Below are 27,659 nucleotides of genomic sequence, written 5' to 3' on the forward strand. Positions count from 1 at the left end.
GAGAAGTGTCCTGATCCTCCTCTGATGTTCCCTGATGTGTCACTTGTGAGCTGTGCCTGCAGCAGCACCTAGGAGGTAACTGGATGCAGAGGCTGAGGGAAAGCTCTTCACAACCCTCCTTGGTTCAGCATTATCCTTGCAAGGCTACAGGAGTGACCAGTGTTCTTCAGCTGGATCTTAGCCCTGGGCTTACACCATGCTGTGTGGCACAGGAACTAAGAAAAAGTTACAGAGCAGCTCTGTTACTGAAATGCATTTCTCATATATGTCTCAGTTTTGTGCATTAGTGAGTTCTTAGACATGTTTTGGCCATGAAGTGCTTCTACGTGCTACCCAGAGGGCAGGTGTTCCAGCTGCCCAGTGGTGGAGGAAGCCAAGGAGAACACTGACACAGAGGCCAAGGCTGCCCAGCAAAACGCCCTTGGGCTTAGCCAGGAAGACTCTGCAAACAGCAGCCTTTCACTGCCTGGACTGGTTCTGTCCTGAACAGCCTCAAAGCAGCTGCCAAACCCCAGCACAAGGAAGAGAAAAGGTGTGTTAACGCTGCAAGGCAGTGCTGGGGAGAGGCAGGACACCAGGCTGAAACAACCACCACCTCCCTGTCTGGTCCGCAGCAGCGCTGCCTTGTGACCCAGCACAGCTCAGCACTCCTGCTCCAGAGATCACAGGGGAGGGAAGAGAAACAGTCCCATGGTTAAAGGCAGCGCTAAGAGACTGCCTCAAGCATCCCATATCCCATTCATAAGCTTCTCCGGCCACAGCGCCAGCCTGTGCAACTGGGACTCAGCTCACTCCTGCCTCCCAGGGAGGGGTGAAGCAGGGCAGGCAGTATGGCTGTCCTCTGGTGCAGAGGGAAGCGCTTCTGCCAGGGAAGCGCTGAGCCAGAGGGAGCTCGGTGCAGGCTGCAAAGGGGAGGTCTTGCCTGCGGCATACACGGTGAGGTGAGGTTGGCGTGGGAGGAGAGCACTATTACGGGTGGCAGTTGTACACCGGGATTACTGGCCCATGAGCCTTCAGTTTCTCCACTGAGGCACTTCACGTGATGGTGTGTCTACCCTCCAAGGTGTTAGCTGTTCTCCTCCATTTGCAGTCTGTGGCTGAACTGACTGCAGGTAACAGAAACAAAGAAAATCCTGAAAAAAGGGATTTATTTCAATAGAAAATATGTAACAAGTAGCACGGTCTATGCATCCTAAACTAGATGATCTTTGAGGTCCCTTCCAACCCTAACCATTCTATGATTCCATGTTCCAAGCCCTCTACCCTCAGTGTAAAGTAGCATGTTGACCAGCCTGGACTTGTAGTGATCCCAACCAGGATGAACAAGAGGGTTTCACCAATGATTCCTTGACCTGAGCTCTGGCTAAAGACTGAGGAGCAGTATGCCAGCATTCCCTTTGCAGAAAGATCTTTTTGCCCCTTGTCTCAGCTCCTGTTCAAGTGCTCCTGCACTCAAAACAAAAAACAACCACACCAGTTTTATTCCTTAGTTCCCAAGCCCAGCCTCCCTTTCCACTCAGAGCAGTGGATACCCAGGACCAAAACAGAGACAGAGGACTTGAAGAGAAACAGGTAGGAAATCAGTACAGGTATCTGTGAGAAGGCAGCTTGGTGGGAGATATCCAGTATGTGACTATTAACAGTGCGAGGCGAGGGGGTCTGCAGGCATGCTGATGTATTGACACACAGACTGCCAGGCACTGCGGATCTGTGCAGAGTGTGACGGTTCCCATCCTCTCCCCTCTGCCAGGATGAGACCGGTCTGGATACTGCAAGTCTCAGCTACTGAGACTGGCTGAGTGCTGATGAAAGTTCGTTCTTGCAGCAGGCCTGTCTAAAGGCACAGGGCCAGCTGGGTGCAGCAAAAACAAAAAGAAAAAAAAAAAGGCTGCGGTATGCCTGGATATGTTCACCCAGTTAGGCAAGGCCCAGCAGCACTGGAACACGATAGGACTGAGCCACTCTGACCTGCAAGAAAGTCCAGAAACACAATTCAGTGGAGGACATTAAAGAAGGGCTCCGTTAGGCAATCCCAATATGACACGGTTGCTGTCACCTATGCAGATCCCGCATATTTTGTCTTTCCTCAAAGAAAGCAGCTGTCCATATGGGCAGCACCCACAAGGTTAGGTTGTACTTAACCTCAGACACAAGGAACATCCCCTGGGTACATCAATACCCATGTACAGGAATGGAGTAATTGAGTCAAACATTTCAGGGAGAGGATTTTTTCGGCCATCAAGAGGAAGGTAAGACAGGCCCCAGTTTTAAACCTTTGCTCCAACATGAATTCCTGGGAGCAGAACCACACAGGGAACCTGGCAATCCTTGTGCAAGATGGCAAGCGCTGCAATGGGTCTGCAGCCAATTGCATGGTCTTCTGATCCTTCTCCACTCCCATCTGACACAAATCCAGATTTTTCCAGAGGTGTACAACAGCACCACTGTTGCTTCCTTACACCTTCAGGAACTGAACAGGACAGGTGTTTACCCACTGGCTGCACAGGGGAGCTGCGCATCCTCTCGGTGCTTCAGACAATTAACGCATGGGACATAGCCAGCAGTGCCAGAAGGCCATTCCTGGCCCACTCCATATACTCCTATAACCCACCCAGCATATTACAGCCTCAGTAACCAGCTGTGTTTCCAGCTACTGAGATCTTGTTTAAAGTCCTCACAGACTGCTGCCTTTTCCTATGTTCTCAGCCTCATCTTCCACTCATTGCCTTGCTACTCCCCAGGGCTCTCTGCCCAGCACCCACTTCTGCTAAGTGCCCCTCTCCGCAGCATGAAGCCACTGAAGCTGACTATTGTAGCTGACTATTGTAGCATACAGATATGCTTTCTGATAGTACTTGTCCTTCCAGCCCCAGGCCTCTAACAAACTGTGGGCTCCCTCCAGCAGCCTTGTTATCATACTGCAAGCACACTGTGCAACACAGGTGCTGGGAACCCAACCTTATGGTCATTTTTCCTGGTCTCTTTGCAGTCCTGGAACGGAAGCTGGCTGCTGGCCTCTTGTTTTTTCTGCTCTATTTCTAGTTATTTGGTGGCCAAGAGATGCTCCAGGTGGAGCAGGAAGAGAAGAGCCCCTTTGCTCCTCCATTTCCCAGGGAAGCTGCAACTGCCATCTGCCTTCCTGTGTGCTGCCTCCTCTTACCGTATCACTTCGGCTCTACGTCATCAGTGCTGACAGCTTGACAGCAGCTCTGTAGAGAGGTGTTCGAGGGAGCGGAAGAGAACTGCAGTGAGAACCAGAGACAGTATTAGGGGAGCAGTGACTGGGATGCTGCCCACATCGCAGCCGTTTCAGTTGGGACTTTTCTTTGGGCATCTCAGCGATCCTCTCCCAGGGTCTCCCCCCACCCAGTATTTCTATGAACACAGTCTTGATCCCAAGACCATCAGATAAAATCCTTGACCCAGGAGCTAGGAAACCACTACTTGTGGAGGCCTCCTCTCCCCTGCCCCTGGGTGGGGCAGCTCCATGTGTTCCAGAGTGGCCGTGGGTGGCAAGGCTTGGCAGAGAATATGCCTCAGCTCACCTGTTGGATTTCCTGCATCGCCAAGCGTATGGAAGAGTAGAGGCGAGGGAAGGCTCGTTGGCTGTCTCTTTCCCTGTCTGAGCTTGGCTTTGTCCTACTCTTGTCCAGGCCCTGTTCGTTTTGGCAATTCTTGTTGCCCCTGAACCACACGCGTCTGAGAGCTGCGGCTGCTCCTGACTGCGGAGCAGGTCTGCTGGTGGAAGGCCTGGAAGGGCAGGGCTGCTCCTCTCGAGAGGTATCCCCCTTGGCTGTTGGTGGACCCAGCGTGAGGCTCTCCAGCTCTTCGTAATCCAAACTCTTGCTATTTTCCTAAGGGAGGGAAGAGTGGATTCAGCAGGACCCTCCACACACCCTAAACAGCACAATAAAGAGGAATACCCATTCTGAGCCCATTGCTGACATTCAGGACACAAGGAGTGTCATTCACCCACCAAGGCCTCTCCTCCACCCCAGGACTCCCCAGTGCCCAGCTAGTAGCGTCTCCCGCTGCGTGCAGAAGAGGACAAGCTGCTCAGCCAGAATGGGACACCCGCAATGGGAATACAAAAGAGAGATGCTGCCGCAGTGACTCAATCTGCTCAGGGCTCAGTGGATGCTCCACCCCCTTTTCTGGCTGCAGATCCTTGACATTCACCTGCCCACAGGGAACAGTCAGTGATTCCATGAAGGGCTGGATGCCCACAGTCTGGTGATACCGAACCAGTTCAGTGAGCGACGTGTGAGCCCGGTCTTCCCCTAGGATGACATAGCGTGCATTGGGCTGCATCTGGATCATATAGTGCCTGCAGCGGCCTTCGCCCCTGGGTAGATGGACAGACAGAAATAGTCATGGCACGGGGCTGCAACATCTCTCCAAAACCCAGTCATTGCTTTCTGCACTTCTTGTCTCAAGAGGCCAGATGCGATCAGGAGCCACAGTGACAAATATCAAAAAGATGCAGGAGGTGCACCATGCTAGAATGTCACACGCTGTCCCAGTAGGTGCTGGAGGAGCAACGATTTCCCCAAAGTCAGTGAGAGGAAAATCCAGCAGCTGGATTGAAATCCCAGCAGACTGTACCATCTCCCATGCCTGTCACCCAGATTAAAACTCTGCTCACCCCTTGCCCGAGGCTGTACAAAGACTATGCTCTTGTAGCACTCTGATTGCCTTTCCTCAGGTCCTCCTCTAGACTCGTCTCCTCTGCTCCAGACAACGCTTCTTCCAACCTGGTTTGCCCCACTCAGTCATATAGCACAGCCCAGGCAGGACCTGCATCCTTGGAGACGCAGCATCCCGCTCACAAACAGATCCAGTTTTTGGCAAGAGACAGACTCTGCAGGGTCCTGTCTGCTACTCTAAACTATCTGAGGCACACACAACAGAAGAGGTTAAGCATTATTCACAGTGGCCTCCGTGTAGGAGGTTAACTCCTCCAGCCATGCATAGCTCAGGTTAGGACCTTCTTTTTCCTTCTCTGCAAGGCTCATTACCTGTATGTCAAGATGTAGCCTGGTCGGCTCTGGCTGATCCGCACAAGGAAGCAACCCAAAGGCTTGTCAATCAGCAAGTTTTCAGCTTCCCTGGAAGCAGGAAAGAGTTTTTCAGTGGATAGTAAGCAGCTGCCTCTGTGCAGGGATTTCCCTCCCATCTCCTGCGCCACCATAGTAGTGCTCACAGTCCACAGGGAGGTCAGTGTCAGCCCCATGTGTTCCTAGCCATAGGTTTCTTGACTCAGGCTTGGCGAAGCAGGGGAGCGTTAGCAGGCTGAGGAGGCACAATACCCTGAGCCAAAGCCTCTCCAAGCAAGGCTGCTCCAAACCTGCTCCAGTGGTCTGACTAGTGCAACAGCAACAGCTGCCTTCCAGCACAGAATACAGTACAAAGCATCACTGAGATGAGAAGGTTATGCATATGTTCATTTCCTATGCTCCAGAGCTGATGGAAGAAGTCAGGATGCTGTAGGGTAGCGGTGCTCAGCAGAAGGTAAGCCCAGTGCCTTGGGAAAATACCAACTTGGATTACACCAGTCCAGCTCTAAACTTCCTGCTGGAAGGAGGTCTTTCCCCTCTCTGCCCAACAGACAAAGCAGCGCTTTGTGCTTGTCATGTGCCCTGCTCCAGGCTAAAGGTGACTGCAAATCACCAGTGCAATTTGGGATTGTTCTGGCTGCTCTCTTACAGGAGGCTGAGTTAACAGTGCTGTACAGAGACCTAAATCCAGCTACAGGAAGCATCCCTTTAAAAGTATCTATTCTTCAGTGTCTTTGGGAAGCACCTGCTATGTTCTTCATTGTGAAGTGCTCATGGCTAGCTTATATTTGAATTCAGACAGTTTTGTTTTCCAGGCGCTAGTTCTTCTCCTACATTCTTAGATCTGTGAACCAAGGCATTAATGCAGGTGGGGGCCTTGTTAATTGTCTAAAAAAAAAAAGATGAAAAATGCAGCTATCAGGGAGCGTCCTTTACTAAGCCAATGTGCTGTATAATGTCTCATGAGTAAAGTTCACACTGATACGCTAACAGGAGATTTGCAACTTTAACAGAAAAAAGGTACAAACTGAAACAGGATGATAAGGGTGTTCGATGACAGGCATGCCTGGCAGCAAGGCTCACATACAAGTCCCACCAAATAAAGGATGCTGGCAGTTAGGAAGCATGCAACACCACAGATTAATTTGCACACAGGAGACACTATAGCCAGAAACTCTAACGTCTACCTGCTGACCCCATGGTCTTGCTCCTATCTGATCACTGGCATAATCAGCATTTCACTGATTATCACACTGCTTGGCAGGTACTGCTTGGCTCAGCCAAGAGAGTGAAGTGCGAGGCATACCCAGCAGCAAGATTTCAAGCACTTAAATAAAGGTTTTCCCAAAAAAACTTGAGAGTTCACAGTCTCATAAACAACCCTATAAGAAGGGAGGGCTTTGTGGATGTCTCTCCCAGCCTACAGGGATGTAAATTCCACCTGTGCTGGACCCTCCTTAGATAGGCAGAGGCATCAACAAAAAAAACCTTCCTTTTCCCATGTTTGGGGGCTTTGGGGGAATCTTGCTATTGGGTACTCATTAAGCCCCTCTTAATACTTTTTAAAAATGAAGGTACACTGAATTCTGTATTCTCCTGCTGTAAACTGAGGTCTCCTCCTGACCTAAAATGAGAGATATGAGAACAGACATAATGAATCAGACCAAAAGTCCATCTTCATTCCATATCACATCTCCGCAAATGGTCCATAACAGGGTAGACGTATGTGTGTATTTTCTTTCCAAGTACTTTCCTAGCCTTCCTTCCCTGCACAGGATCTGTATTTAGGAACTCACAGAGGATTTATTTCCTCTAGGTTTCCATAGTCTTTCCCTGGACCCATGTAAAGATTTGGCATTTGCATCCTGTGCCAGGGAGCTCCAAGATTCCCTCTAACAGTCTGAGACTTGCAGCCTAAAAGTGAAAGGTTATGGAGGTCACTCCTGATCCTTAAGGAGGTGAATCCTGGCAAATCCAATCTACGTGGTCCTCCTAAGGACACAGCAGCTTCTGCCTGCCTGACACAGCCCAAACTGCAGCCACTGTGCCCAGCGTACTCACCTCCGGCTGATCATCCCATGCAGCCAGCTTGGAAAGGCTCCATCATCCTGCATGACCTTCTGGGCCTGTGTCTCTTTGAACCAGTGGAGAGTTGCTCCTCTCTTTAATTTCCTCATTTTTGCCTCTTCTCCAGTCTGTTCCCCTGTCCCCAGAACAGGGCGAGGTGCTGAAGGGTCCAAGAAGTTATCGAAAGGAGTGGACTGAAAGGAGAGGGGGAAAGTGAGCATGAAAGCAAGGTCAAAGGCAGGGGACTTTCAAAGGGATCACTTTGGTAGTGATCCCATTCCTAAGTCCCTTAAGACAAGACCAGTCGCAAACTATCAAACGCTGCTTTCAGTTCCTCAAATATCCTGACCACCCTTTTTAACTAACCACAGCAGAAAAGGACTCCCTCGCTTCTTGTGAGAAAGTTCTCCTTGGAGCACATGCAGGAGAAGTGGAAGGTGCAGGGAACCAGCACGCCTGGCTAAGGGGACCCAAGGAGAGCCAGTATCACTACCTCTGTTAATTTGCTGCGTGGCCGTGGCACTGGTGGCTGCAGTGGCTTATCAAGATGATGGGGACAAGGCTGAGGGCACCTCTTTCGTGGCATGGGGACTGGAAAGGAGATCTTTTCTGCAACAAAAGGAAAGCAGTAGATGAAATCTAGGATCCAAGATCCACGAGATTCATCCTCCACATGCCCAGGACAGGGACAGGTCCTGCTGCACAGGGTGTGTGGGAAAGACAGAGCTTGCCACTCCTCCCAGCGCAGCCAGGTAAACGACATTCACCACACTGCTTCTGCTCCCCACAGAGAAATCCATGCTTTCAAACGGCAGAAACATCACCTCCCTGCCTGCTGCGTTGGTGCAGCCATCATCACCTGGAGCTTACAGCACTTCAAGGTGATCATCCCATGAGTGGCCACACACAGGGACAGTGGGAGCGGGAGCAACTCACTCTTGGCCTCTGCTTCCACTGCCAGCTGCCGGCTTCGTTCTTTCTCTGCCTCCTCCCGAAGCCGCTGTGCCTGAGCTCTCAGCTCAGCCACCAGTTTTAGGTAACTCTTCCTGCATCTGAATCCCCTGAAAACTGTTCAGAGAAAAGCTGTGGTTAGAAAAAAAATGCTCATCATGCCTTTCTCACTCCCTGGGGGAAGCAAAAGGGGTGGTATTCCTTCACCCAGTGCAAAGCCCTCAACACTTCACTCACGTCAATAAAGAGCAATGCAAACTCTACTGTGAGCAGGCAGTCAAAACGATGTGAGAACTGTCTTCTACTTTCTAAGCTGCTAGATCACAGACCTAAGAAAATCGAATTACAGATCTAAGCTCTCATCTCTAATGCCAAGTCACAAGATACCTAAAAAACAAAGTCTCACAGAAGGGCGTCTGTTAACCATCTATCTCCCTGGTACCCTTTAGACACCGTGAAGGAGACAAGATTTCCTTGGTGTCAGCCCACAGGATAACCTTTCCCATAAGCAGCCATCACAGGGTTCATCAGGAGCATTAGAGATATTGCATTATCCCACCTACTTTACCAGGTATTAACGTATATGAACCAAAAGCCACACTCCCTCATTTCCCACTACCCACACATCTTCCACACGGATGAGAACAGGGCACAAGCATGTGATAGTTTGATGTTCGTCATTCTGCACAGTGCATAGCTGGAAGCTGCTCAGATGCTTCAGCAGTGCAACAACCTGTACAGAAAAGGACTATAACAGAGAGGGACTAGGTAGGATCTCAGCCTCCTCCTTCTGGTTGCACAGTCCTCATGGAGCCTGTGCAGAAGGAAGTACCAAACTGCCCACAGTGCCTGCTCTGGAAAAACAGGCTGCCAGAGCAGATGCTACCTGGAAAGGAAAGAAAAAAACCACACCAACACAAAACTTAATCCCCTTCTGCCTGTCTCTGAAAGTAGGAAAGAGATCTGCTTCACTCATCTTTTCCCTCTCCTCAGTTCAACACCACTCACACAGAAGTCCTCACTCCAGAGGACTGTTGGCCAGATCTTGGGATGCAGCCAAATCCTATGCTTGCCCTGCTCAGCTCCATTCTCCTGTGCACATGCATTTCCTTTCCAAGGCTCCCGCTGTCTCATGGCTCTCCCCAGTGGAGGATGAGCACTGAGGAGGTGGGTATCTGCAGTAAAGCACTCTGACTCCACAGGGTCTTTCTGTTATCTGCAAGGGTGCAGTAGTGGAGCAGGGATTGGAGAAAATTTTTTCCTTGCCCTGTTCTGAGATCAGAGTTGAGGGACACTCCTGCCCCAGTGCTCACCTTTCTGTATGACGATTGCTGCTCTTTCCAGTCGCTCCACAGCAACTGCCAGCTGCTCCTGGTGCCAATACTTAAAGAAAAGTCGTGACTTCCTGAGAAGTTGGGGAGAGAAAGAAGCAGTGAGAAACAGTTTGTCTAAATTTGCATGCAATCATCCTTTGGACAAGCCTTTCCCACAGCCACAAAGCTCTCCTTAAAGAGAACCAGGTAACAGTCTACATGTACAAAGTCTCTGCAGTTCAGGCCCCTCCTGCCCAGCAACAGTGATCCACACCTACCCACATGTCCAGCCTGTCAGCCCTGTATTTTGAAGTATCTCCAAGCAGCTGAAAGAGAGCAAAAAAGGGAAATAAATGATTTTCCATCCAAAGTGAACACCATGCAGCCAGTGGTTTTAGGCATATAAAGGGGGAGAAAGTGCCTCAATGATTCTGCATTACGTTCTCTGTCCCCTGTCACTCGACTACATTCAGTAACTGACTGTCAATCAGTAGTGCTCCTCGAGGTAAAGCTAGGATCCCATTTAGGAACGTCAGCAAACAGGTTTCCTAGAGGAACCAGATTTCCTTCAACTCCCTGAGAGGCAATTCTGCAGAGCCTAGTTTGTTCTCAGAACTTTTTTTCATCATTTCGTTTGCAAGCTCTTTGGAGCAAACAAGTTGCAAAGTCAGCACAGCAAGACTTCTGCGAAAAAGCCTGTTTTGCAATTTCTGTTTCATTTTTCAGACTCTAGTGATAAAATTCAGGTCACTCAGAAAGATTCTGCAAGACTTGGAACTCAAAGCAATACTCTAGCTCCACAGCACAAGTATCTTCCTTCCTCTGCCTGCAAATCCAGGCTGTGAAACCTGCCTGTGAATGCAGACACTTTTTGCTAATATCTCACATAGCAAAGTAGAAGTGACTTTCCTTCTATCTCAGCCAACTTTCGCTGTGCCAGAATCTATATCCAAGGTAATTATTTTCTCAAAAGCATCCTATGACTTTTGTGTCTGAAAACACCGTGCTGCCTATCTACCATCATCTCTCTCCCATCCGTGAGATTCTCTCTTGACTTCGGTGTCAATTGGTTTTGCAATTCTTATTAATTCAGTATTATCATGTGTCACTGACACAATTGCCCAGATAAGGTGTGGATGCCCCATTCCTGGAGGTGTTCAAGGCCAGGCTGGATGAGGCTTTGAGCAACCTGGTGTAGTGGAAGGTGTCACTGGCCATGGCAGGGGGGAAACACCCTGTGCAAACACCCATAGCACCAGGAATAAACAAGAGGAGTTAGAGGTGTGCGCACACCTGCAGGGCTAAGATCTAACTGGCATCACAGAGACATGGTGGGATGAATCCTATGACTGGAGTGTTGGAATGGAAAGATACAGGCTCTTTAGGAAGGACAGGCAGGGGAGAAGAGGAGGGGGTGTCACCTTCTATGTCAAAGACCAGCTGGAATGCATGGAGCTCCACCTGGGGAGGGATAAGGAGCTGACTGAGAGCTTATGGGTCAAGATTAAAGAGAGGGCAGGGACAGGGGACACGTCTGCTACAGGCCACCTGACCAGGAAGACCGAGTGGATGAGGCCCTCTACAGACAGATAGGAGCAGCCTCATGTTCACAAGCCCTGGTCCTCATGGGGGACTTCAACCACCCTGATACGTGTTGGAGGGACAACACAGCAGGGTAGAAGCAATCCAGGAGGTTCCTGGAATGCGTTGATAACTTTGTTCTCCAAGCGATAGAGGAACCAGCAAGGAGAGGTGCTGTGCTGGACCTTGTTCTCACCAACAAGGAGGATCTGGTGGGGAATGTGAAGCTCAAGGGCAGCCTTGGCTGCAGTGGCCATGAAATGATGGAGTTCAAGCTCCTTAGGTTGGTGAGGAGGGCACTCTGCAAGCTGTCTACCCTGATTTCAGGAGAGCAGACTGTGACCTCTTCATGGATTTTCTTAGTAGAGTACCATGGGATAATGCTCTGGAGGGAAGAGTAGCCCAAGAAAGCTGGTTAATATTCAAGGATCACCTCCTCCAAGCTCAGAAGTGATGCATCCCAACAAAAAACAGGTCGGGCAAAACCACTAGGAGGCCTGGATGAACAAGGAGCTCCTGAACAAACTCAAACATGAAAATGAAGCCCACAGAGGGTAGAAGCAAGGACAGGGAGCATGGAAGGAATACAGAGAAATTGTCCGAGCAGCCAGGGATCAGATTAGGAAAGCTAAAGCCCTGATAGAGTTAAATCTGGCCAGGGACATCAAGGGCAACAAGAAAAGCTTCTATAGGTACGTTGTTGATAAAAAGAGGACTAGGGAAAACGTGGGCCCTCTCTGGAAAGAAATGAGAGACCTGGTTATCCAGGATATGGAGAAAGCCGAGGTACTCGATGATTTCTTTGCCTCAGTCTTCACTGGCAAGAGCTCCAGCCACACTGCCCAAGTCGCAGAAGGTAAAGGCAGGGACTGGGAGAATGTAGAACCGCCCACTGTGGGAGAAGATCAGGTTTGAGACCATCTAAAGAACCTGAAGGTGGACAAGTCCATGGGACCTGATGAGATGCCTCTGCGGGTCCTGAGGAAACCTGCAGATGAAGTTGCCAAGCCATCATATTTGAGAAGTTGTAGCAGTCTGGTGAAGTTCCCACTGGAAAAAGGGAAACACAACCACCATTTTTAAAAAGGGAAAAAAGGAAGACACAGGGAACTACAGGCCAGTCAGTCAACACCTCTGTGCTTGACAAGATCATGGAGCAGATCCTTCTGGAAACTATGCTAAGACACACAGAAAAAAAGGAGGTGATTGGTGACAGCCAACATGGCTTCTCCAAGGGCAACTTGTGCCTGACAAATCTGGTGTCCTTCTATGATGGGGTTATAGCGATAGTGAATAAGGGAAGAGCAACTGACACCATCTACCTGGACTTGTGCAAAGCACTTGACACTGTCTCTAAATTGGAGAGACATGGATTTGATGGATGGACCACTCGGTGGAAAAGGAATTGGCTGGATGGTCGCACTCAAAGAGCTGTGGTCAATGGTGCGATGTCCAAGTGGAGGCCAGTGACGAGTGGTGTTCGTCAGGGGTCGGTACTGGGGCCACTGCTATTTAACATCTTTGTTGGTGACATGGACAGTGGGATAGAGTGCACCCTCAGCAAGTTTGCTGACAACACCAAGCTATGTGATGTGGTCAAAACACTGGAGGGAAGGGATGCCATCCAGAGGGACCTTGACAGGCTGGAGAGGTGGGCTGTGAAAACCTAATGAAGTTCAACAAGGCCAAGTGCAAGGTCCTGCACATGGGTTGTAGCAATCCCAAGCCCAAATACAGGCTGGGTGGAGAATGAATTGAGAGCCGCCCTCAGGAGAAGGACTGCAGGGTGTCAGTTGCTGAGAAGCTCAACATGAGCTGGCAATGAGCTGGGCACTTGCTGCCCAGAAAGCCAACCGTATCCTGGGCTATATCCAAAGAAGCGTGGCCAAAAGGTTGAGGGAGGGGATTCTGCCCCTCTACTCTGCTCTCATGAGACCCCACCTGGAATACTGCATTCAGCTCTGGAGTCCACAACACAAGAAGGACAGGGAGCCGTTGGAACGAGTCCAAAGGACGGTCATGAAGGTGATCCAAGGGCTGGAGCATCTCTCCTGTGAAGACTGGCTGAGAGAGCTGGGGTTGTTCGGCCTGAAGAGAAGACTCTGGAGAGATCTTTCAGTACCCAAAGGAGGCTTACAAAAAAGATGGAGAGGGACTTTTTACAAGGGCATGTAGTGATAGGACAAGGGGTAATGGCTTTAACTGAAAGAGAGTAGATTTACATAAGATCTAAAGAAGAAATTCTTCACTCTAAGGGTGGTGAGGCACTGGAACAGGTTGCCCAGAGAAGGTGTGGATGCCCCATCCCTGGAAGTGTTCAAGGCCTGGTTGGATGAAGCTTTGAGCAACCTGATCTCGTGGAAGGTGTCCCTGCCCATGTCAGGGGGGTTGGAACTATATGATCTTTAAGGTCCCTTCCAACCCAAACCATTCTATAATCATAAGTAACTTCAAGGAAGCCCTGTGAAGGCTGGAGGATCTACTGCCAGGAAAGAACTTTTCTAGGAGAACATTTAAATGCTTTTCTTAAAAGACAAAAAAAAAAAAAATCAGTTGGCTGCCCTACATGCTTTATTCTCACTATCAGTCACAACTGACCATGGCAGGAAGGAGGGACTGAGAAAGTGGAGAAGAAGAGGTGGTGAGTTGCTGCTCTATAGGCAGGATGTAAAAAGCTGACAGGGTAGAAGTGCAGAGCTGGAGGGGTATTTACGTGTGTAAGGAACAGGCAGGTTCTGAAAGTGTTGGGGCTATATTATGCCTGGACACATAAAAAATTCTTAGACCAGAAACATCGTCTCTAGCCTGGGAGACATTCAGTGCTGGCTGCTTGCTCAGCACTGTCTTTATCTTCTTCTTCTCCCATGAGACCATCAAGAAAAAGTACGGAGAGGCACCTGGCAACTGTGCTGAGCTCCTGTTATACTGAGTTCAGTGGACACTCATGACCATTATTGCGACTCCCTAAATTGAGTACATTAGCCAGTTCTCATTCCACAGGATAGCACGGCTTTATAGCAATTGAACTGCTACACAGTAATTCAAGAAAGATTTCATTCATCATTGCTTTTTAAACACTGTCTTTGCTTAGGAATTTGTGTTCCCCATTACCACAAAAAGCTTATCCTCTCTTTGTTCCTTTTACTCAGCTTGCTATGCTACCCTGAAAGCAAAAGTCTCTGAAGAACAAACTGTATTGCACGTAACAAAGGAAGGGTTCCTACCTTTCTTTTGTGAGGGAAACATCTGGTTTAACTAGAAGAATTCCATATCTGTGAAAAACAAACCAATTCAGCAAGATAAGAGCCCCATCCTTGATGTGCTGAGGTGATCCATGTCACCCTCACAGCAAACAACAATAAATCACTGTCTTTCCCACCAGCCTCCCACAGCAAACAACCCCATGATCTCAGGCACTTGAACTTTAAAGAGGCAGTTTCACTCCCTGCCCATATCTGGTTACCAGGGTCACTTTCCTCACAATATCTACCAGGGAATATTCAGAGGTTTTAACAAACCTTTCAGCAAATTCCTCAAATGAGGGTCTCCAGGAGAAACCATCTCTTCGGATACGGATTGTCTCCAGCAGTCCATTGTACCGGAGCTGAAGCAGCACCACAAAGAGAAACAAATAGAAACAGGTCATAAGGACACCAGTTTGTTCCTCTGCAGCCAGAAATTCCTTCATTGGACCCTAACCATCTCTAGTTCGAAAAGAAAAAGTTTCTTTCTGAAAATGTTTCCTTGGTTAAAGACTGAATTTACCACATCCTTTAACTCTGATGATTCGCCACTCTCAGTTAAAAGTTGGAAACAGTCCTGAGTACTGCTTTGCCTCTGTCCCTTAGAGGATAGCCTTTTGCTTCCAAATCTGGACAAAGAAGTACTCTGAGGCACAGATTAACTTCCCTTTTAATTCTATCTTTCTTATAGACATCAAACAGGCCACAGGGCTTTCTGAACTCTTCTAATCATTTTCAGTATTCTTTAAAGCATCTGGATCTCAGACCTGACCCACTATCCAAAGACAGTCGTTATCACCACACCAGCTCCTATCAAAGCAATCCCATCTTGGCTCTTATTCAGAGCTGCCCTGGTTGATCGGTGAGAACAGTCTCCTCTGGGAATTATCGTTTTTTCTGGAGTACAGTCTGTACCAGTCCCCATCCAGGAGATGCATAGAGGAATCCCAGTGCCTGACAAGCAGATCTCACTGCATTCGTAAAAAAGAAACGGGAGAGAACTAAGACTACAAAACCTGGATCCAGCAGCCTGTGTCACAAAAACAACCAAGTACCCAGAACATGCATTAAAAAACGTGCCTACTCTTTCTCTTGCAAGCAAACCAGTCAGCTTCTACCTATCTCCACAGCCTTTCAGTGCGATATGCCCTCCCCATTGAGATGTGGCAGAAGTACCCATAAAGGACACTGCTTTTCCTCACCTGCAGCAGCACCACCTGGCTGTCCACCACACCTGGCTCCTTCTGTCTGTTGGGCTTTATACAGCGCACAAAGTGTGGGTTGGCAGAATACATCTTCTCCATGAGCATCATCAGGGAATGCTGGCCAGGGCAGAGAAAGATCAACAGCCCAGCAAGCCAAAGCACTGCCAGAGCCCAGCATGCAATATCCTGCAGTGGGAACTACCTTCCCACCCCACAGCAACCTCTCAGGGTCTAACAACATCTGGGTCACTCCCACCATGATCAGCTGTGCTTGGCACTCAGAAAACCCCCTGTCTACATGCTAGATGCTTTAATTATGCTTAGCAGCCTGGAAGCCCTCACTAAAACATCACTCCACTCATCTCAAGGGGCACTGCAGGGCAGCAATACTTTACCCGGAACTGAGCTCCGGCAGACTGTTTTCGTGTGCTGTTGAACTTGTCATCTGCTCCTGCTATGACCTGAAACCAGACACAAACAAAAGATCACCTCTGGAAGAAGTGCTTTATTGCCATTCAAAGAGCTCTGCTGGAAGGCAGATGACAAAAAGGAGAGAGAACGGATTTCAGGGGAGGGAAGAAAGTTAAACACGTCAGCAGAAGGAGGCAGGAAACCTGGTAAAGAACAAAGGAGAAATTGTTGCAACCTGTCTGCTCTTATTTCCAACCAATTTCTGTCTGCCCTCATTTTTAGCCAGTTTCCTAAACAATAAATACCAGGTAACTATGCTGCCATTTATCAATTGCCATGTGGACCTGAAGTGCAATACCTTGGCTTTCACATGAGGCATCAGTGTCCCTGTCCTGGAGACAGTGGCTGGAAGAACAGAGACAATAGTTAATTTTGTACCTTTGCTTGCAATCAACCATGTCTAAACATTCAGACTTCACTTCACATACAAGTCTCCCTACAAATACTGAATCACAGACAGGGCATTAGATTTCATCATGTAGAAATATAAAGAAAGAGCTACAGAAAGGGAGAAGAAAATGCAAATATATGAAGCATACAATGCAGGCAATATTATTTTCTGCCACTGCGATGACAAGGCAATCAGGTTACTGAACAACCCTAAATGACCTTCAAAAGAAATATCATCAACAGGCATCTAACAACGCAGAAGAAAAGTACAGATAGTAAATGGGAAGCTCACCTACAGCAGTCAAGATGGGAGGTTATATAAAGCCAGATAGCTTAAAACTAATTCAGTAACAAGACGAAAAATTCAGGGAAGTTGAATTTATTGAAGGATCTAATGACAGTCTTGCATGCCCTTGATGCAACAGTCTCATGTGAATCATAGAATGACAGAATGGTTGAGGTTGGAAGGGTCATCTGGGCCAACCCCTTTGCTCAGCAGGGCTACCTACAGCCAGCTGCCCAGGACCGGACAACCCATCTGAGAACAGGTTATCTCTGCTGTTTATGAGCTTTCAAAGAGTTGAGACTAGACTATGTATCTTCAGTAACAGTGTGGAAGTGGTAATGAAGAAAGATACTCCTGAGTGGAAGAGCTGAAAAACACAGTGGAGAATAGAAATTAAATTTTCAGTTATTTGTAAATCCCAGAAAACGGCATGGACTGAGGGAGACAAAAAAAAAAATAAAATTTCTGCACCAAACACACTGTGTTCAGCCAGACAAATTCCAAGGAATCATCCACCTGACTTTTCTTTAAATGTTTACTTTCACAGAAGCCTTGGAGACTCTGAGGGCTTATCAATAACTGGAAAAAGGGAGCGCAGTGGTGGGAGAGAAATAATGCACAACTTCACAGTTTTTTAACAAGTTGTACCTGAAAAACAAAACATGTTTGAAAAGGATAATCTCTATACTCGTTTGTGCAATTACAGCACTCTATTTTCAGTGTGAACAGCTAGAAGCTATGACCTTGTCCAGCTTCGTTTCTAGACAAAAACAGAGTGTAAGCATATGGAAAGGGCCAGCAGATATGGTCCTGCACTGGTCCTGCAGAAGATGGGCTATCTGATCTGAGGGAAGACATCTGAGCAGTGCCTAAGGATGATGCAACCTGCCTTGCTTTCCAGGGGGGAAAAAAACAGCTCTGACAGCTTGGTGTATGCCAGCAGCCCCTCTCAGAGTCCCTCTGCGGCTGTCAGCTGTGAAACACATTCATAGCACATGAGCCTCATCCCCACATTTCACTCTTGCCAAGGTGGCCCTTGATTCATGTGGATGCCCTATCACAGCAGAGGGACTTGCCTGTGAACAGCACGCTGAGCAAGGGGGTGACACTGTTGATGAAGAGTCCGTGGATGTTGGCTGGCAAGGTGTCTCTGTTCTTCTCTAGAAAGCCCCCAGCAGTATATTGTACCTAGGGGAAAGGGCAGCAAGTCACTAAGGCCAGCAGTGCTCACAGGCTTGCTGTGAGAGCCACCTCCACAGCTTGCCAGGAGCAATTGTGAAAAATGAATGTACACTGGCCTGCATGTGAATTCTGTACACTGGCTCACATGTGAATCCTGTAAATGGATATGCACCCCGTTCAGATGCAAACCCTGAGGAACAAAACCCTGCCACGGCACTGGGGCATTAGAACCACAGTGGTACAGCATAACACTGAGACATCCACCTTTTCTCATTCTCCTTTTCTTGATTATGAAGTTTCATTTACTTTTGGTTTATGCTTCACTCTTTTCCTTGCTCTCCTGCTCTCCCCTTTGAATGGGCTTCCAACCTGCTGCCCTGCATCCCCTTGTTTCTCTTGCTCCCTTCCTTTCTCATCTCCAGCCTGCTACTCTCCTTTCTATGTTAGGTGCTAGCTTTTGTAACAAAGAATGTCACAAGTAGTAATTTGGTCAACAATGGTGAGATTAATAAACTGTGTACTACAGTGACCTGAATTGTCATGTCTGCTCCTGCTTCAAAAATTATCTCCAATCGATTCAACATATTTGGGACAATGCTTTCAAAATTGGTGGCAGTAAGGTTACAGACAATAGTCCTAAACTCCAAGCTGCTTAGATACCATTTTAATGTATAAATAAGTTCCTCCACTTTCAAAACATTAATTACCTGGCTGATCTCACTGTGTTCCTCAATGTTTGCAATAAAATAGTGACTGCCATGACCTGGAAACTAACAGGTAAATGCCTCTATAGTGTTCTTTGGTGCTGCACAGTGAATGCAGGGATTTTCTTTTTGTTTTGCAAAGGTCTATTTTAAGACTAGAGCTCCAGTAGAATGACGATGAGTACAGCAGATTCTTCTAATACCCTATGCTTCCCAGTGGTTGTCCCACTTTCCTCAGAGGTCCTCTCTTCCTGTACCTTCTACTGCAATCCCACAGTATCCTACAAGGCAACTCCCTGGGAACACATCAGTTCTGTTATACCATTGTTGGACCATATACTCCTTAAAATCAAAGCCTTACCTGTCAAGCAATACATTTCCCCCCTCCTACATACAACAGCATCCTTTCTGCAAACAGTACGTACCTTCCCCGCATAGTGAATGATGCTGAAGCTCAAGACACGGCCTCGACCTGGTTGGAAGTGTAAATTTCCTCTGAAGTTGTTGTTTAGTTTATCCACAAATGTCTTATCAGTTGCCTGCAATAAAGCAGATTTCATAATCAAATAACAAGGTTGCAACAGAGACCTGACCAGGGTAGATGGAGGCAAAACAAAGTGTTGGAAGTGGTCTTGGCTATGCAACGGCTTCATACTGTCCTTTCTGTCTGATCTCCATGGGGATGCTAATATCGTTAGATTGTCCTTGATCTGGCTGTCCTATATCATCAGTCACACATGGGAACACTTCTGCTTATTCTGTTCTTTAAAGTCACACTGCAGCATAAGAGCTCTTTTTGCAGCCCAGATATTTATTGCTACAATCCCCACGATATTTTCTCTGCCCCCTGTCTAACGCATACCTGAGGGAACGCACTCTGCTCATCCAGAAGAGAAAGGAGCCCAAACGGTTTGGCCAGAAGCAGATTCTGTGGGAAAGGAGACACATTACACATATATAAAGCAGTACAGAGCATCTAGTCACACCTACACCACCCTTTGAAGAGGTTCTTCCCAGGTGCATCTCCTCCCCATGATAGAAAGAGGAAGACTCCTCTTTTGGCTGGATGGAGCAATTCTCTTGTCAGTCCTCTCACTCACCAGAACAGGTTCATTATTGTTGAATGTGATAGTCTCCCAAGGCAGCTCTTCTTCCTTATAGGCAGCCTGCTCCAGCTGGAAAATGTGCTGAAAAAGAGAAAAAAGAGGTTGGAGCACAACTGAACATGCTCCTTCCCACCCTGAACAGAGGACAGAGGCTTGGCTGTCTCACCCATGGCATGAGAGGCCCAATATGAAACTGCGGTTCTGCATTCTCATCCGTAAGCTTGTCCCTCATTGAAGCTGCTGCATAAAGCAGCAACACTTCTCAGTGTGTAGGTGTCCCTGCTCTGCCAACTTTGGTCATTGCTTGACCCTTCTACTCCTTCCTTCCCTGCACCAGTGGCTCACCTGCCACAGCAGAGAAGGTTGCTGCTCTCTAAACCCTGCTTCACTAATCACCATTTCTGTCCTTCCAGGAGATAGACCTGTTTTTCCCCAAGCTCTCTTATCTTTGGGTAGTCTTGGCTCACTGGGGAAGTTCCGCTGGACTGGAGGCTGGCGGATGTTACCCCCATTTACAAAAAAGGGCGGAAGGAGGATCCGGGGAACTACAGGCCTGTCAGTCTGACCTCGGTGATGGGCAAAGTCATGGAACAGGTTATCTTGAGTGCTATTAATGAGCACATACAGGTTAACCGGGTGATCAGGCCCAGTCAACATGGGTTTATGAAAGGCAGGTCTTGCCAATCAAACCTGATCACCTTCTATGACAGGGTGACCCGCCTGGTTGACGAGGGAAGGGCTGTGGATGTAGTTTTCCTAGATCTCAGTAAAGCCTTTGATACAGTTTCTCATAGTGTTCTGGTTGAGAAACTGGTAACTGCTGGCCTGGATAGGCACACCCTCCTTTGGGTTAAAAACTGGCTGGATGGCCGGGCCCAAAGAGTGGTGGTAAATGGGGCTAAATCCGGCTGGAGGCCGGTCACCAGTGGGGTTCCCCAGGGCTCAGTGCTGGGTCCAGTTCTGTTTAACATCTTTATCAATGACCTCGATGAGGGGATTGAATGTACCCTCAGTAAATTTGCGGACGACACCAAGCTGGGAGGCTGTGTCGATCTGCTCGAGGGTAGGGAGGCCCTTCAGAGGGATTTGAACAGACTGGATCGTTGGGCTGAGGCCAATGGCATGAGCTTTAATAAGGCCAAGTGCAGAGTCCTTCACTTGGGGTATAAAAACCCCAAGCATCGCTATAGGCTCGGGGAGGAGTGGCTGGAGAGCTGCCTGGTGGAGAAGGACCTGGGGGTGTTGGTTGACTACCGGCTTGATATGAGCCAGCAGTGTGCCCAGGTGGCCAAAAAGGCCAATGGGATACTGGCGTGTATCAAGAATAGTGTGACCAGCAGGAGCAGGGAAGTGATCCTGCCCCTGTACTCGGCACTGGTGAGGCCGCACCTGGAATATTGTGTCCAGTTTTGGGCCCCTCGCTTTAAGAGAGATATTGAGCTCCTGGAGCGAGTCCAAAGAAGGGCGACCAAACTGGTCCAGGGGCTGGAAAATAAAGCTTATGAAGAGAGGCTGAGGGAGTTGGGGCTGTTTAGCCTGGAAAAGAGGAGGCTGAGGGGAGACCTGATTACGGCCTATAAATACTTGAGAAAAGATGGTGGGGAGGTAGGGGAAGGGCTCTTTACATTAGTGACGGGTGATAGAACAAGAGGAAATGGGTATAAGCTTAGTCAGGGGAGATTCAGGTTGGATGTTAGGAAGTATTTCTTCTCTGAAAGGGTTGTCAGCCACTGGAATAGGCTTCCCAGGGAGGTGGTTGAGTCCCCGTCCCTGGATGTGTTTAAGAATAGGGTGGATGAGCTCCTTGAGGATATGGTTTAATGGGGATTAGGGATGGTTGGACTCGATGATCTCTAAGGTCTTTTCCAACCTAGAAATCTATGAATCTATGAATCTATCAATCTCTTTCATATGCCAGGTAGATCAGTGCTCTGCTTTCTGTGCCACACAAGGTGAGATCACCCACAGCAGACTTACGTGGTTGAAGAAGTGCTGCAGCTGCTCATTCGCCAAGTTTATGCAAAGCTGTTCAAAACGATTCACTGCGAAGTTTTCAAACCCAAAAATATCCAGGATACCTAAAAGGGGGGAAGACGAGCACATCACGGGGCCTGCAGACATCTGCTGCCCTGAGTTCAGCTGAGATAGAGTTAACTTTCACAAGAAGCTGTGAAGGGATACAGCCAGGACAGCTGACCCAAAGTAGCCAAGGGGATATTCGATACCATATGACATCATGCTCAGCACTAGTGGAGCTGGCCAGGCGAGCAGATCGCAGCTCCAAAGCAGGCTGCTGAGCAATTGCATTGTCCATCAGTCGTTTTGTATTGTTCAATTATTATTATTATTCCTTCTCTCTTTGTGCTGTCCTATTAAACTGTCCTTACCCCAGCCCACGAGTTTTACCTTTTTCTTCCAATTCTCCCCATCCCACTGAGGGGGAAGGAGCGAGCGAGCAGCCACGTGGTAGCTGAGCTGCCGGCTGGGGCTAAACCACAACAGTCCTTTTCGGCACCCAACATGGGGCACGAAGGGTTGGGATGACAACAGATCTGACTAGAGCATGTTAAAACAAATTTGTTAAACACATTTACTGTTAAATAGTCGCTGATCATAATGTTGTTTTGGTTGTTCACATGGCTGTGTTATGTAAATCCTTATATGCCCTGTATATTCCCTGTGGTGCTGTTTATCACCTCTGGGAGAGGGATCAGGACACTCTCATTTTGCTGTTCTGTGTAATATCGACTTATGATACCACCTCTGGCACAAGGTTAAGCTGCTATTTGCATGTGACATTAGCATCATGCCCGCATCTCGGGGTAGGGAGGAATACTTTCCCCTGGCTCTTTCACCTGTCCTTTTTCCTTCAGCTTAATCGCAACAGCTTTTGAGAATTCTGAACATCCTGGGGATATTCTAGCTAGCACGCTCTTATTGCTATGTCTCCTGAATGTGTTTCAGGTCTTGTTTGGGGTTAAACAACTATTTAAAAATATGACACAGGGATCTTCCCTGAGGCTGGATAGTTATGAGTGGCAGGGTGTGTGGGAGAGCATGGACAAATGCCTAGGATGGTGGGCACCTCAAGTGTTTTGGAACTTCAAAGCTCCTGAACAATTGCATAACCCTGAAAAACTAGTAGAATATTTGGAAGAAGTATGCTGTCACACTGGCAATTCCAGGGAGACACTGATCACTGCAGTGTGCTGAGGCCTGGCCCATGCCTACTGAGCTGCCTTGTTTAACACTATTCAGCACCCTCAAAGGGAAGAGAAGGTCTCTGGATCTCACGACAAAAGAACACGCACTGCGTCTACTCCAGCCCCCGTGACAGGCACTGCAGCTGAATTAGAGAGCCAACCTGTGCTGGTATCAGTCGCCCCTATACCACAGAAGAAGTTTTTGATAAAGGGAAGAAAATAGTTTAAATCCTTCCAAAGGCTGGTTTTGCCATAAAATTAAGTAAGGTCAAGGGACCTGCACAGAAGATTCAGTTTTTAGGAATAAAATGGTAAGATGTGTGGTGTCATATCCCAATGGACGTGATCAACAAAACAGCAGCTATGTCTCCATTGACCAGCAGAAAGGAAACACAAGCCTTTCTAGGTGTTGTGGGCTTTTGGAGGATGCACATTCCAAGTTACAGCTTAATTGTGAGCCCTCTTTACCAAGTGACCCGGAAGAAGAAGGATTTTAAATGGGGCCCTGCGCAACAGTGAGCCTTTGAACAAATTAAACCAGGAAATAGTTTATGCAGTAGCCCTTGGGCCAGTTTGGGCAAGACAAGATGTTAAAAACATGCTCTACACCACAGCCGGGGAGAACGGCCCTACCTGGAGCCTCGGGCAGAAAGCACCAGGGAGACTCGACCCCTCAGGTTTTGGAGTCAGGGATATAGGGGATCCGAGGCCCACTATACTCCAACTGAAAAGGAGATACTTGCAGTGCACAAAGGAGTCCAAGCTGCTTCGGAAGCAGCTGGCACAGAAATGCAGCTGCTCCTGGCACCCCGACTGCCAGTGCTGGGCTGGATATTCAAAGGAAGGGTCTCCTCTACACATCACACAGCTGATGCCACGTGGAGTACGTGAGTCCCACTGACCACACGGAAGGCTCGAATAGGAAGCCCCAGTCACCCAGGAATTTTGGAAGTCATCACAAACTGGCCAGAAGGCAAAGATTTTTGGAATGTCACCAGAGGAGGAAGAGGTGACGCGCAGTGAAGAGGTTCCATCACATGATAAACTATCAGATAATGAGAAGCAATACGCCCGCTTCACTGATGGGTCCTGCTGCATTGTAGGAAAACATTGAAGGTGGAAGCTGCTCTGTGAAGTCCTATATGATGAATCGCAGAAGCTACTGAAGGAGAAGGTGAACCAAGTCAGTTTGCAGAGGTGAAAGCTGTCCTGCTGCCTTTAAACATTGCTGAACGAGGAAAGCGGCCAGTGCTCTGTCTCTATACCGACTCATGGATGGTGGCAAATGCCCTGTGAACATGGTTACAGCAATGGAAGTAGAGCTACTGGCAGCACAGCGACAAACCCATCTGGGCTGCCTGTTGTGGCAAGATATTGCTGCCAGGGTAGAAAAGTTAGTTGAAAAGTATGTCAAGTAGATGCTCAGGTACCCGAGAGTCAGGCTGCTGAAGAACATCAAAACAATCAGCAGGTGGATCAGGCTGCTAAGATTAAAGTGGCTCAGGTGGATCTGGACTGGCAACATAAGTGTGAAAGATTTACAGCTTGCTGCGCCAATGACACGTCAGGCCATCAAGGAAGGGACGCAACATACAGATGGGCTCGTGATCGAAGGGTGGATTTTGCCATGGACACTATTGCACAGGTTATCCAGGAATGTGAAACATGCGCTGTGATTAAGCAAGCCAAGCAGTTAAACCTTTCTGGTATGGAGGACGATGGTTAAAATATGAACATGGGGAGGCCTGGCAGTTTGACTATATCACACTCCCACAAACTCACCATGGCAAGAGCTATGGTGGAAGCAACCACGGATGGCTGGAAACATACCTCATGCCCTATGCCATTGCCCAGAACACTAATATGTGCCTTGACAAACAAGTCCTACAGTGGCATGGCATCCAGAAAGAACTCAGTCAGACAACAGGACTCATTTTCACAACAATCTCATACACGCTTGGGCCAAAGAATATAGCATTGAGTGGGTATATCACATCCCCTATGATGCACCAGTCTCCAGGAAAACTGAATGATATAACGAACTCTAAAAACTACACTGAGAGCAATGGGTGGTGGAACCTTCAAGTATCAGGACGGAACCTTCAAACATCGGGATGGATAGTTAACACTAGAGGATCCACCAATTGAGCTGGCCCTGCCCAATCAAAATTTCCATGTACTGTAGAAGGGGATAAGGTCTCCATAGTACGCATGAAGAATATATGTTAGGAAAGGCAGTCTGGGTTAGTCCTGCCTCAGGCAAAGGCAAATCCATCCACGGGATTGCTTTTGCTCAAGGACCTGGATGCACTTGGTGGGCGATGCAGAAGGAAAGGGAAGTCTGATGTGTACCTCAACACCTTGGGCAAGAATAGCCAGTGAATTAAATTGTATTATGTTAATTGCTACATACCCCTGTCATTGTATGTCATCACTACTACAGTTGTTATATGCTGTATCAGTGGCATTACAGCAAGAATAATCCAAACTAATGAAGGATGGACTTTGGATGAAACCGAGCAAAGGGCAGCAGTGATGGACCTAGAACTGTCTTCAGCAACTCATTCAGCTACTTCGAGATCGACCTTCAATCCGCAGACCACGGGCATGGATCATGCCAGATAGACCAGCTGTGAGCTCCAGATAGAGTATGCAACAATCTAACACCACACACCATCTCTCCTACCCTGGAAGACTTATGACAGATGGGGGCCCAAAGTCATGGATTAAACGAACTGAACGGACATGGTAGAGGGACGACCCATAGACTAAGGCAATGATATCCGTGTGTGTATATATACACACAGCTGGGAGGGGATTGCAGCTTGGGAGAGGATCAAAGCTCAGGCCTGAGCTGGGCACTGGGTTCTGGGTGGTGAGCAATTGCATTGTGCATCACTTGGTTTGTATTGTTCTATTATTATTATTATTATTATTATTACTACTACTACTTGTTCCTTCTCTCTTTGTGCTGTCCTGTAAATTGTCCTTATCCCAGCCCATGAGTTTTACCTTTTTCTTCCGATTCTTCCCCCCATCCCATTGAGGGGGAAGGAGTAAGTGAGCAGCCATATGGTAGCTGAGCTGCTGGCTGGGGCTAAACCACATCAGCTGCATACCCCAACAAACAACTACATCTTCCATCACTCAGCTCTTGTGGCACAGGGAAACCCCAGCCGAGTTGCCTGCAGCCACCTCTCCCATGACTCCCCTTGGAGAGCGAGTTAGGAGAAGCCCCACTCCCGCCTCCAGCTCCTCTGCAAAGCCAGAGTGCCGAAGAACTACAGCCTCACAGTTGCTTCAGACCAACCAACTTCCCAGAATTGGCCAAGGCCCTACAGACTTCATGCTGCTGACTAGTATCTCCAACATGATCAAGTCTTTGAGAATGGATCCCTGCACGCAATCTCTTTGAAATCTCATATTGTGCCTTTCCTTCATTGTGGCTGAGGGACACACATCTGAGGACAGAACAGGAGCGAGGTAGGTAGAACTCACCTATCTCCCTCAGCTCCACCTCCGGATCCACGTTCTCAGCCAGCAGCTCATTGATCTTGCAAACAATCCAGCCAAATACTCGGCCATATGCCACCTTTGCAATGGAGTCCCGAGCATCTGCACAGAGAGAACAACAGCAGCTCACTGAAGGGCTCCAAGGAGAGCAGGGAACACGGCACACAAGCTGGCTCAATACATTCACCTCTAGCAACAATGCCTAGTGGTTTATGAAGTTATTTTAAAGATCAGATAAACATTAGATTTCTATCTGATTGTCCGTGCCTTCTGTGCACTCACACAGAGCTCTTTTATTTCGAAATCTTCACAATCTTTCTACAAGATCAGATATGGCATACTAGAGCACTTGTGAGACCATCTAAAATTGAAAATTCAATTTCCAAAAGAGTCCAGCCACTTTTTAGAATATCCAGAGACTTGCTTTTCTCTCTGCAAGTCTACTGACTATGGATCTTCTCCCTGCTAAACAAAGGAAGAGGCTCCAAGTTGTACCTGGAAAACTGAACGGCTCTGTTCCTCCTAGCCCACAGCTGCAAAGTGTTTAAATGCTGTGGGCAAGAGGAGTATGCAACTGATGGAAAACTTGCTGACATCTAAGAAGAGACCAAATCAACATGACCTACTGCATGATGGGAGATGTGTATTTTATTCTCTAGAGAGATGCAAGAGAAGACATTTGGGAAACAGAACTAGCTAATTCCCCATTTTCAGTTTTTTCTTTCATTTATTTTAACCAATAGTCTAGAAACCCCGGGATTTCATAATTTGTTAATTATTTTTTCAAATCTTGTATTTTAACCGAACCTTTATGTGCAGATTAGCTTGGATTATTTTCTATTCTCCCTTTTCATCTCACTCCTTCCCTGATACTGTGCTATCTCACTGATTCTCTTAGTTATTTCTCCATCTGCTACCTAGAGCTCTGGACACTGCCAGCACTCTGCAACATGAGCCTTCTCCTCTTTTGTGCAAATACCTACAGCTTCCTTCTAGGTTGGACTGAGGGAGAAAGCAAAGCTAATTCCTTGGTTTCTCATTTAATCTCTGCAGTCTCCCAGAGATCAAACAAAAGCAGCATTCATGGTCCTACATGTCAGTAAGAGACTAAACAGATAAACACTGATACACGTGACTCTGCAAGAGGAATGAAGGGGCACAGACAGCCATCTTTGTTCCCAACAAGTTGCACATGTGGGGGGATACCCTCCCATCAAATATGGGTCAGTCCTTCCAGCCAGCACATCTGCAATTCGTTATGTTTCTTACCTTCTGCCTGCTGCTGAGTGTGAAAACGCTGAATCTGCTCGCCTCGGGTCACTGACATCGTACAAATAAGGCATTTTAACAGTTCCTCTTCTTGGACTCCAAACTGACCCTGGGAGAGA

The 27,659-nt window shown here is 47.9% G+C and overlaps 1 protein-coding gene across 1 annotated transcript in view; it reads right to left on the bottom strand.

The window, feature by feature from the left end:
- Positions 1 to 3,164: 3,164 nt before the first annotated feature.
- Positions 3,165 to 27,659, bottom strand: part of LOC104378828 (myosin-IIIb) — a 35,840-nt gene continuing 11,345 nt past the window's right edge. The window contains exons 9-29 of the mRNA XM_086629598.1: positions 27,541 to 27,649; positions 26,257 to 26,373; positions 21,533 to 21,633; positions 19,550 to 19,636; positions 19,312 to 19,377; positions 18,875 to 18,988; positions 17,640 to 17,751; positions 16,186 to 16,232; positions 15,812 to 15,877; positions 15,414 to 15,533; positions 14,488 to 14,573; positions 14,194 to 14,241; positions 9,667 to 9,714; positions 9,389 to 9,480; positions 8,061 to 8,192; positions 7,618 to 7,733; positions 7,119 to 7,318; positions 5,019 to 5,108; positions 4,180 to 4,345; positions 3,546 to 3,854; positions 3,165 to 3,242 (exon numbers count right to left, since the gene is read on the bottom strand). Of these exons, the coding sequence (XP_086485724.1) occupies positions 3,165 to 3,242; positions 3,546 to 3,854; positions 4,180 to 4,345; positions 5,019 to 5,108; positions 7,119 to 7,318; positions 7,618 to 7,733; positions 8,061 to 8,192; positions 9,389 to 9,480; positions 9,667 to 9,714; positions 14,194 to 14,241; positions 14,488 to 14,573; positions 15,414 to 15,533; positions 15,812 to 15,877; positions 16,186 to 16,232; positions 17,640 to 17,751; positions 18,875 to 18,988; positions 19,312 to 19,377; positions 19,550 to 19,636; positions 21,533 to 21,633; positions 26,257 to 26,373; positions 27,541 to 27,649 (2,304 nt within the window). The remainder of the gene's footprint in view (positions 3,243 to 3,545; positions 3,855 to 4,179; positions 4,346 to 5,018; positions 5,109 to 7,118; positions 7,319 to 7,617; positions 7,734 to 8,060; positions 8,193 to 9,388; positions 9,481 to 9,666; positions 9,715 to 14,193; positions 14,242 to 14,487; positions 14,574 to 15,413; positions 15,534 to 15,811; positions 15,878 to 16,185; positions 16,233 to 17,639; positions 17,752 to 18,874; positions 18,989 to 19,311; positions 19,378 to 19,549; positions 19,637 to 21,532; positions 21,634 to 26,256; positions 26,374 to 27,540; positions 27,650 to 27,659) is intronic.

This window comes from Tauraco erythrolophus, chromosome Z (genome assembly GCF_009769465.1).
Source record: "Tauraco erythrolophus isolate bTauEry1 chromosome Z, bTauEry1.pri, whole genome shotgun sequence".
Taxonomy (NCBI): domain Eukaryota; kingdom Metazoa; phylum Chordata; class Aves; order Musophagiformes; family Musophagidae; genus Tauraco; species Tauraco erythrolophus.